Consider the following 11245-nt stretch of genomic DNA (forward strand, 5'->3'; position numbering starts at 1 on the left):
ACTCGTGCTGGGCGTGTAGTGGACCATAAACGACAGTCTCGAACCTTACCGGAGTGAGAGATCGGGCAGTACCAGGAGCTCTACCTAAAAACAAGTCCATGGGAATAGTTGGCACTTAGTTAATCCTGCTATCCAAGTCTTGAACGCTATGGTAGTCCTAGGGTGCGGCATAGCTCGCTGGATCGAAATGGTCAAGCAGCGGAGCTTGGACAATTAGTATTTGAATGAAATGACGTCGGATTAAACAGAATCTACATGAATTTATGATATAGAGCGATTCCCCAGCTCTGATTACATATTACGTTCGTTCTATTGATTATATGGTCTCTGTTTCATATCTTTATTGACACCGCTACAAACGAATCATGTAGGAAACTGTCCATTACGACCGTCTGCCGCATGCCACCCCATCGTCACGCATGGCGTGAGCCACTAACAATCGAGCCACGCCTATCAAAGGAACACTTTTACTGCCACCTGACGTAAATAGCGACAGGATTCCACGATATGGCAACTTTCATTGTTTCTTCGCTGCTCCGTCTCCTGGTCGCTGCACAGCGTCTGAGTGAACTCTTGGCTTGTTACTTTGCTTCAAATAGTCGCCCTACAGAATGCCACCCTCCACCCTCGAGTGTCTCCCGCGCGAGATCATTGAGATAATCTACCTCGACGCTTTGGAGGTAAACTTTGCGCGTGCGTCCAATGTAATTGCGGCGGCTGTATCTCGAGAGGCCGTCTACGACATTTTCATGATACAAGCACTTTGGAACGACCCGCAGGACTGCATTCGGCAGCGGTATTCCGACCGAGAATTTCTCTACGTGGACGTGAGGTTCAAAAAAGAGACTATCAAGAGTGCCCGGGTTTCGAATCGGAACTACGTTCGACCACCTATCGCCCTTTGCTGATTAAAGATCAAAAGGAACTGCAACGAAAAGTCATGTCTTGCCGCTGGTTTAACATTCATCGGTTTGAACGGGTGTTACCGGTGCTGCTGGCACTGACACTAGATGCAATCGCGCTGCAGGAAAAGACCCGATTTCCGTCAAAAGAGATACAACAGAGGCAATGGAGTGCAGCTTCTACGATGGACACTTTGCAGTCACTTCGATTGCATACGAACGATGGATATCCGAAACGGCTTCGCATCATCGATCACTTTGCCATTCAAGCTGAATACTTCAACCCGAATCACGGGCCGCGTCACATTATTCGTCCAGTACGTGTTTTCTGGTTTCCGAACAAGGCATTGCACGGTCCATGGACCGATGATAAAGTCAAGCTCCTAGTCGCCCTGCGCCGTGCGTTTGGAAAACGGTTTACACGGCTTGACCTTCGTGCACCTGCCCTGAGACAGCGGCATCTTGCTCCAGTCATCTCCGACATTGCTTGCTTGCAAGGCATCGAAGCGGCAATCAGACAAAACTGCCGTGTAGCCCTTCTCTACCTACTGGATATTAGGGAAAGCTTTCCTCCAGTGACCACGAATATATTGCACCAGAAACAGTTCCCAGATCAACTATTGATGATGGCCGTCCAGACACATGCCCCTGACTTTGATATTATTGAACTCCTCGTTCGAGCCAGTCTGACATCCGCTCGAAGCTGCAATTTGGTCAAGTGGTCTATTGCTAGTAGTCTTCGTGGCAGCGTCACAGAAAATTGGTTATTGAGTTCTCTCCAGCAATACAGTGCTCGCGGCAATTGCAACACCTTCTGGAAAGCGCTCTGGTCAACTCCAGCTGCAGAGGAATCGCTCTTGGAGCAAGAGCCATGGCTATAAATTTATTCCAGGACGTATACGACAAAGTGAAACTTGCACGCATTGTGGAGGAAGCAGACCTTGTTCTACATATGAATAAATCACCTTGAGCACAGATGGAATCCTTAGTTACCAACAATGTGACACATTCTTGACTACAGCAAAGGACCCTTAGTGCGCGGTAGATTGGAATACCCTAGCTAAGATTAGATCGTACCCCAAAACATTCTTCTGGTACCAAATGATGAAATCAATTCACCGAGAAGTCGATATACGGTTAAATGCTGAAACCTTCAAAGAGGGCTAATAGATAAGTATCTCGTATAACCACCTCATCGACGTCAATTTGAAACAGTTGCGACGCGGAATGCGAACCAGTGAAATGTCCAAGGCAAGGAATGAAACACCCCTGTTCTAGCAAGATGCCCTTGTGCGCTGAAAGAATAAAACCAACATCAAAGCTTGAATCGGTCCAAACAAGTTTTGAAAACAGCCTCAGGTCAGATCCGCTGCCGTTGAGGTTAAATTGAACCGTGCTTTGGGTAAACCAGTCGCTCCAAAGCCGAATCATTTTCATTCGCCCGCCACAAAAATTGCTCCCGTGGATATAAGATTGGGATTTGCATTTATGAATAGCAAAGCACATTTGATATAGAAAATCAAGCTCATCAAGCTGTATCATCTTGCTATAACTACCGTGCGTCGATATTGGGGTGATATTGTCGGGCGCGATTGATCGTGAATTCGGCTTCTCGAGGTTTTGTTTGCAGGATAGTTTAAGACTGATGTAGTTTTCGTCCCGCGCTACCTTTCTTGGGACCGTATTCGAGGTGTGCAAGTATTGGTCTTTGAGAGGATCTCGACACCGGGTCAATTCCAAAGTCTCACAACCTTGCATTGCCGCCGGGTCTGAGAGTACCATTTGGAGTTTGAATGTTGCCCGCGGGGAGAGATAATACATGATACGGCGATGGACCTGAGAACGAACCATCTGGGAACAACACGACGAGGCACGAGAAAATTTCACCAAACATTTCGGTGTAAGGTAGAAGAGGATGGAGTCCCACAGCTGTTTACTTGGTTAGAATCACTGCTTTCCAGTTCTAAGGTTTAGGAACACCTACCTCAGGGGGAAACTGCTTAAGGATGAGGACATCGCACAACAGTGCACGTTGAACAGGATTCTGGTTACAAAGCCATATGGGATGGTACGTCCCCCCTTTATAGTCCACTCTAGGCTTTAAATCCCAAGACATCGCCAGAGTATAACGCCACGCATCATCTGAGGCGTCATGGGAAAGGACATTAGTCAGTCCACAACGCCTAGGGAAATTATCGTATTATTGGTACAAAATACCGTCAGTCGTTACATTGCCGCGATCCCAAGGACGTTGTACTGTTTACGCCTCCAGTGAAATTTTGCGTGCACGCCGTTGCGAAGTGTTACTAGTTTTCCATATATATTTGCTTAGTTCTAGGTCATTAGAGACCGGTTGAAGCAGTTGTTGCGTTGAGTAATCGCAAAGGCTCACAAAAGGAGCGAAGAGACCGATGGTCGGCTAAGAAGTGAGAGATCGAAGCAATACACAGTTTAATATTATTGCACCGAGAGTAAATCTCTTAGAATCTATAACTGAATGGTCAATAGTCCGGTAGATTCTAGGACGAAACCTTTTTTCCTCTTAGGCGACTCCTCTTTTCGCATGTCAGACACAAACAATCGCAGTTGTTGTCGCCGAAATAGTCATCACTGTAGAATACTGTAATCTCGTCACCCTCGCGAATATGACGCATTGCAACCACAGACATCTGTCGATTGTCCCTAGTCACTAGACGGGCATTTGGCTGGCAGTCATGGTTGACAAACCGCGCGGGTCCGAGGAACACTGAAAGGGCCTTTTTATAGCTCGATTCTACGACGCTGAAATCTTTACCGATCTGACGAAGATTCTTCTCCTGTTGCTCGGTCATACTAACGTACGTTCCAGTAAGGTATGCAATAGTCTGGCCCGCTGTGATCAGCTTACGTGCGGTCACGGCGGCTTCATATTTTGCGCGGATATATCGATTGGTGTGGGTGATTTCAAACGCGCAATCCGGCCGGTATACGTTGATATATTTCCGTAGGTGCTGACAAAACAGTTTTCTTTCCGCCTGTTTATCAAGACCTGGTAGATACCGTATCAGCTGTGGTAGCCCCATTAAAGTATTTATGGCCTTTTGGATATGTCCTTGTTTTATCCTGGAGACAGTATCTCGGTCAAACCCACGGAGGGTTGGGTGCTTGGCGCGGCTCTTGCTGGTCGTTAAACAAGCCTATTGCTCTTTTAACTTGAGAATCACATCCTCGTCTTAAGGTATAAGCATACATTATCTATCAGCAGGTCCAGAGCGATATCATCGAATCTGGCTAGTAAATCCGGAGTCAGTCTCACGGGAGAGCGTTTGTGAATTTGACCGGTTGATCTTCTGTCCCTTATTCTCGTGCAATATCTTCCCGGAACTGAGTGAGCAGGCCTATGCTCTGTCAATCCTCTGTGTGACCTTGTTCCGCTATGACGAGTTGAAGAGTGTGCCGTCTGTCTCCTATGAGACCCTTTGCCAACGCGACGACTTGACCCGTGTGTAGACATTAGATTGGTGTTTAGTGCTGCTTTGTTTCTAGGCTGGATGCGCTGTTTATACATGTTCCACTGCGTTACTCAAACATCTTCTTCTAAAAATGGCCCTTAGTCCTGGTGGTCAGTGATCTAGAGGGAGCGATTGCTGGAAAGGCCTCGGACCGTAGCACGCGCAAGTCCGCATGGTAACTATTGTCCTAGAATGGCTATAGCTTTTGTCCGTCTCTGGTGTTTAACCGTGAGCGATGGGCAACCCAAATATAGACAGTTAGCCTACAAAACCTACGTCCACTCCGAGCTATATTAAACTTCCGTCCCCAAAATGGATTTCCAAACCATAGTAAGCGTCAAAGTGTGTACAGGGAGCTCCGAATATTACACAGCATATCAGGTGACCTATACCGGACTTGATGCGGAAAGCGTGCGTGCTAGCTCATTTGAAATTTAGGGAAGTTGGTTCTCTTGTTCAAGCTTCTGCTATAGTTTTAAGCCAAAGTTCGAACTCGCTGAGCTCTCTTATTTTAGTGACTATATAGTAGACTATATGACAGATATGATGTGGGCGACCTGCGTAAATCGTGTTGATGCTCTTTCGAACCACGCACAGAATGGCTAGTGGGTTGAGAGGCAACCCCCATGGGCGCATAATAACTTCACGAGTCGTATGTTGTTTTGCTCAAGTGCAATATCAAGCGGTAGTTGTCGCTGCCGGTCGGTCAGTTGATTGGGATATGTTTGGTGCTCTAGGAGGACATGTACACTGTCGAGGTCCCCGTGCATCGTCGCAACATATAATGGTAAGAACCTGTGGAACATGTCAGGGACGTCTGACTGGGCCCCACTTTCGAGAAGGAACCGGACTATCTCGAGCGACCGTCCGTTTATTGCGAGGATCAAAGGATTGATATAACCGCCAAAGTTGGTTATCGAAAATTCCTGGGCTCTGAATTCATTGTCGCCAAGAATTGCCTGGTGCTCGTGGCTGCTGCCATGGCGTGCATAGTCATCAAAGTCTTGGAGAAGCTGAGATATGCCAGGGATCTCTTGTACCAGATCGATTCTGCCGGCACGAATTGCGTATGTCAATGCCACAAACTTCTCGTGACTTGTTCTGTACAAGGGATGTCGGAGCTGGTGATAAGAGCCACGATAGGGAAACACAGCCAATATGTTAAAAAGATCGTATGCTCCTAAGCTAGTCGTTATACGGTGAAATAGTTCGTTCGGCAGCTTGTGAAATTTGCTCATTGTTGCCTGGAGAAAACAATGACTATAGAACCAGGTGAATGCTTATGGCCGGTGATGCCACATGGATTGGATTAATATATGCATGCTTGTTTTCCACCTACTGTCACCGGCACTGTTCATGACGTATTCATACTTTCGTCCTACGGCGTTAGTTTGGATACCGGAGACCTACACCTCTATGGTATCGGCTTTGTGATAAGTGGTGACAAATCATCGCTGTCTTTGTCGATTGTAAAGAAACAGGGCGTCTGTTTGTCTTATCAAGGCTTTTGATTCGTACCATTATTCCTATGTCCGCGCTAGTTTCACTCATTTTCGTTGACAGTGGTTTGGTTCCTCTGGGGAACCGATAAAAGGACCCTAACAAAGGATATAATGTAACGTCCTAAGAAAATAAACCGATGCCCTGTCGCTCTACAATCGACAAAGCCGGTGACGCTGGTACGCCCCAGGGTCATACTTTCATATTAAGCACCTCTCATCAATATTCTACCCTGTTGTTTCCATAGTCACCCTTTGCATTTCAAGTAACCCTGTGGGATAAATGGATTCGTTCTTATGAAAGCGCCAATGGTAGCGAGTTCAGCTTTTCTCACCATCTTGTTTTCTAATATTATATAATATATATCCACCATGAATACCAACACCTTAGGGTAATGCTTTCCCATTCAAGCAGTGATCAGCATTGGTGCGGGTGTCTTCTTCGACTAAAAAGAGTATTTGATCCTCTTACCCTATGCCTTCTGGCTTTGTTCCGAGTATTTTCCAGACTTCAAGCATCTGGGTCATTTTGCGAGAGTTTCTAGTAGAGTGCGTTGTGAATTGCGGAAATATAATATATTTTCATCACTTGATATCGTATTGGTAGTTTACTTTTTTTCATTTAAAGGAAAAGTAATGCCAAAAGGAACACAAGTTCGAATGCGGGATCCGCTTATTTTTAGCTATTTTATTTTAATTTATCATGAAATTTACGAAATATCTAAAGTGGTTTAGTGCAGTGGATCATGTAAGTTCCTGCCAGCAATTGGAATTTTGTTTAAAATATATTTTGGCCAATACCTCGGGCCCCACTTCCAACCCCCTCAATTAGATCGAAAATGGAATACCTGGAATATTCTTTTTCCAAAAAGGGTGTCAAAGCCCAAAAGCCTAATAGGACCCTATGGCTTGCTTGATACCTCACACTAAAAAAAGTTTCCAAGCAAGTCAGCAACCGACGAGTCGGCTATAACCTTCGAAGCCAACTTAACTACTTTTCTGGGTAGCTCTGTCTAGTATTAATTCTCAAGAACCACTCTCCAGAAAAAAATCACCATGTTCCAGGAAGCTGTGAATTGGAATCCTTTTCCGAGAAAAGAGGAACATCAGACAAAATCATGGTGGCACAGCCGGACGGCGTCGTCAATTGAGAGGGCAGCATTACGTTTATTTAACCGCCAGAGGCAATGTGGGTTCAAAGAAGTTAGAGTTACCATTCAGAAGGGGAGATTTGCGCCAGCGGGCATTTATCCAGACTTCTCTCATTATTGAGCCGTACGTTGAGAGCGATTAATTCTACTATTTTTACGCGCTTCACAGCCAGGTTCGCGCTAGCCTTTATCAAGGTTGTACGTACAGTATTTTAAGGTGTCATTGAGTATATCATTACGAATATATCATTACGCAAACACTCTTCCAAGTATCTACGGCAAGGAAACTACACTCCCACGTCTGAGACAGTTCGGAACGGCTATCCCGGCTCTCCATGGCACAGACCATATTACTCAAAACGAAGTACGCGAAAGAACGAAGCTTCGTGGTGGAAACGAGACGAAGAAAGTGGATTGGTGAGTGAACATCGATACATCCAGTAAAGGCATGGAAATAGGCGCGTTAGTACGGTACAAGACCGAGTCAATTCATAGTACTAGGTACCCAGGCGGCAAGACGTTCTCGGTTAGAAACTAGCGGTCCTTGAACTAAAAATCTTGAGACATAAATATGGTCTCATACGCTGCCCTCATATAAGATGAAACGAGTAGTATTTCAATATATCGCACACTCCATACTCATTTTCCAATATCGACTGCATCATGACTTTGACCAAATTCAAGACAGAAGCCTTTATAGGTTTATGCACTCAAGAGCAGCTGGGCCTCTTGGACTCCACTGACACGCTCCAATTGCAAGGCATCAACCACTCTGTCCATCTCCCACGGATTGTCGTCTGCGGAGACCAATCTTCCAGAAAGAGTGCCGTTCTCGAAGCTATTTTCCGGCATCTCATTTATAGTGGGAAATAGTATATGCAATAGGTTTCCAACTGAGTTGGTTCTGTGAAAGAAATCGCAAGTAGGGCTCCGAGTTTCCATTGTCCCCCATCAATCTCGTAGCGAGACTTACTATCCTCGCTAGTGTATAAATTAGAGTTGAAATGATCGTCCAATGTCGACTAGGGCAAATAGTTACGCAGCTGGCCGTCCTCGTAGTGCTCATTCCAAATACTGCGAATATAGCCTCTCACGAGGATGGCGTATATGGTGTGCGGATATTTCTACCATATACATCTATTTTTGATAACTGAGGCTTCATATGTTAAGACTCTAATGTATAGTTGCTTTTCAAAATCAATCTAGCGTCTCGAGTTTCCGATGACTACCTTAATAAAAAGAATTTCTCGTTTTACTTTGCTTTGCGATGCTCTAATTATTGCGGTTGAATAGACACTCGTAGTACGAGAAAAGCATCACTATATCTGCCTTGAGGTGGAATTATTGTAGATTTATTGCTAACCTGACTCCGACCAGTGGGGGTGCATACGGATTTTGCTTTAGATGATTCAGTTCTTTCAGCCAACTGCGGTCATAAAGCGACCCAGAAGATCGATCTGCGTACTTCAAGTTCCCACTGTGACTTATTTATATTGACTAATTGGCCCCGATATGCCAAACCATTGGGACAGACCGTGGATATCTACGATTATATACATGTTGTGTTATAAATCAGAGCAACGTACAGCTTTATGTACCTGCTATGGCAATACTTATAACGCTCCATGTCTGCAAATCTGGTAGTGCGTCTATGTGAGATATTTTAAAGAGTGGTGTAGATCCTAAAATTCTGACAGCATGATATCAAACACGCTAGTCGTTGACAGTAAGTCTTAGATGATTCATTCACCTGAATTTTATTTGATCTTATCTTGTAGAGTTACTACTCTACATCTATCCTTTTGATTTTCGGAGGGTTGATTGAGAAACGACACGGGAGGAAGCGCGAAAATACTGACAAACATCTATTTACAGAATAGCTGATTGAATCGTCGTGCCTAATATAGCTACACATAGGTTCAGATCCCATTGAGACTAAAATAGGCGGTCTGTGAGTAACGTATAGCCATGGACATGTACCTATTCCGGTCTATTATCAGCATTTTTCCCCCTTCACTGGCTCGCGTAATTGCCATGAATTCCCCTCCAACATTAATCTGCCATAACCCTTCTCCCCAGTGGAGCGGACCCAAAGCCAGACCAGTTTGGTAGCGGGCTATGATCGCTATCAAGAACAAAAGGGGGAATCCTGTGAAATACTTGATAGAAAAGGGGGTTGATATGAACTTGAACATCGCGCCTTTGCAGTTGGTTCATGTAGCGGTAAATTTGATGTCGATATTTGCGACGCACTCTGGCATGCGGGCGCCAAACCACCGAAGTTTCTCTACAGAAATACACGGTAATATCACCAGGCATTATTGGGGAAGAGCTCTCAGCCGATTCGAGAAACTCTTGTAAGTTCACTATTTGAGGCTCAGTAAGGGAGACAAGTGAGCATGCGGACTGAGGTTTGTATTTGTCTACCAGACATGAACTATCTACGAATCTCCTCACTGTCTCATGAATTTTCTCACAAAACCTTAGAAATAGATGTTAACCTCCCTCTGAAAAGGCAATATCTGTTGCAGGTGTAATATACGCCAGTTTTTTTATTTTTCTATTTTCAGCTTCAGTCTGTAAATTTGATATGTCTAAATATAGACCTATTCTAGTTTTGATATAGAGGCTAGAATATACTATTCTAGTATGTGCCTTTGGTATCAACCACCACTTACTCTTGATCTTATTTAAGAGAGCTCTTAATCTGCGTGATGATTATTGAAGTCTGACGATCAGTGACCTCTAACGTTACACAACTGCCTAATCCACAACCCTCAGAGACAAATCGCCAAGAAGCCACCCGATCAGTCTCTCTGAAATCCTTCCACTTTCACCTATTCTGGGAGACTCATCTCGGGCAAGCAAAGGACATGGTCCTAGATTATAAATAGCCTTGGAGACCTCATCTTTACATGCAGTCCCGACGCTCACTCCCCCTCTAACTTCCTCCCTAAGTATGCGAAAGTCCGACTGGGTCGAGGCTGTGTTTAATGAGACGTTTTCCCCCTCTCTCACCCACAAAATAAAGTCCATCGATGCTCTGATTACGGAATACCTCGTTCCCGAGGTACGACGCGAAATATTACAATTCTACGGTTCGCTACACCGTATCGAAGCGCGATACCCCGGGCTAGACTATTCCTTCCCACCACATCGTATGCGACTGAGCCGATTTCGGTGGCATTTTGAATTGTTCCAAGTGTTTGATAAGTTCAAGTTGACGGAAGCGGAGATCAACGATCTATGCCGGTGGGAGGGTACCAAGTACGCAAGGCAGCTGTACGAGGCACAAGAAGGGGTTAAAGTGCGGGACACTACTGCACAGTCAATCCAGCCAGCGTCGCCCCTACCACTTCCGTCTATCGAAGTTCACTACACTGGCAATTCCGTTATATCGCTGGATCAGGATCTGGTTGTGTCTGCAACTGACGGGACCATCTACCCAAGCACTCGGTCCGTTTCCAGAGCTCGTGACCATAACAGAGTGGAGTATAAGCTCAAAAACAATTCAGTGATGAAGCAAGTGGGAGCTGGCGTGTTACACTGAATGACCGGATTCTCGAAGTACCTTCACGGAACCAGGGCGGCTACGTGCAGACAGAACGCTGTGGACACGGCGACATGGCCCAATCGATTCTTAGAGAGCACCTATGAGGCTCAACTCCTATATACGGACCGCAGCAATGCCATCCGGATTGCTCCGTGACAATCATTGAGTCCCTTCCTGATTCATTCCTCCCATCTTGCAAGCTAAATGCTACTGCCTGACGTGGCCGAGCTTCTAGGTCCGAATGCTACGGCTTTAGATCTACAGACTATAGCCTTGCACCAAAGTCAGTGGAATGCCAGATAGGAGATTATATATCCTCTGGTGAGCTATAGTATAAAAATAAGGGCTTCCAGGGCTAGACGACATTTTCTTTATTTCAACCTCGCAATCATCGCAAATCGCAGGAACGAATAGTTTTGCTTTGCCTTCTGCGTGCATCCACGGGGTATAGAAATTTGTGGGTGTCAGGATTGCTGTAAGTTAGGACATTATCATTATAAAATCTCGATACTCTTACTACTTGATCCTCGGAGGATAAGTGCCAACGATGCTAAATTCATTTCCTCACCGCATCAAAAACCCAGTAGAACCGTCATCGTAATTTTTGTATTGCTATTGATGAGACAACATTGTAGTACCGTAAATACAT

The 11245-nt window shown here is 45.2% G+C and overlaps 3 protein-coding genes across 3 annotated transcripts; 2 read left to right on the forward strand and 1 right to left on the reverse strand.

The window, feature by feature from the left end:
• Positions 1-611: 611 nt before the first annotated feature.
• On the forward strand, positions 612-1783 carry N7446_014081 (uncharacterized protein; the record flags this gene model as incomplete). Its single annotated transcript, XM_058522820.1, has 2 exons — positions 612-827; positions 923-1783. 2 exons carry the CDS (start codon positions 612-614, stop codon positions 1781-1783), a joined length of 1077 nt encoding a protein of 358 aa, XP_058364913.1.
• Positions 1784-3421: 1638 nt separating this feature from the next.
• Positions 3422-3733, reverse strand: N7446_014082 (uncharacterized protein; the record flags this gene model as incomplete). Its single annotated transcript, XM_058522821.1, has 1 exon — positions 3422-3733. One exon carries the CDS (start codon positions 3731-3733, stop codon positions 3422-3424), a length of 312 nt encoding a protein of 103 aa, XP_058364914.1.
• Positions 3734-10002: 6269 nt separating this feature from the next.
• N7446_014083 (uncharacterized protein) lies at positions 10003-10700 on the forward strand (the record flags this gene model as incomplete). Its single annotated transcript, XM_058522822.1, has 2 exons — positions 10003-10499; positions 10559-10700. The coding sequence occupies 2 exons, from the start codon at positions 10003-10005 to the stop codon at positions 10698-10700; spliced, it is 639 nt and encodes a 212-aa protein (XP_058364915.1).
• Between the last annotated feature and the right edge of the window lie 545 nt (positions 10701-11245).

This window comes from Penicillium canescens (genome assembly GCF_028828765.1).
Source record: "Penicillium canescens strain IBT 15451 chromosome Unknown utg000012l_segment0_segment0, whole genome shotgun sequence".
In the NCBI taxonomy this organism is placed as follows: domain Eukaryota; kingdom Fungi; phylum Ascomycota; class Eurotiomycetes; order Eurotiales; family Aspergillaceae; genus Penicillium; species Penicillium canescens.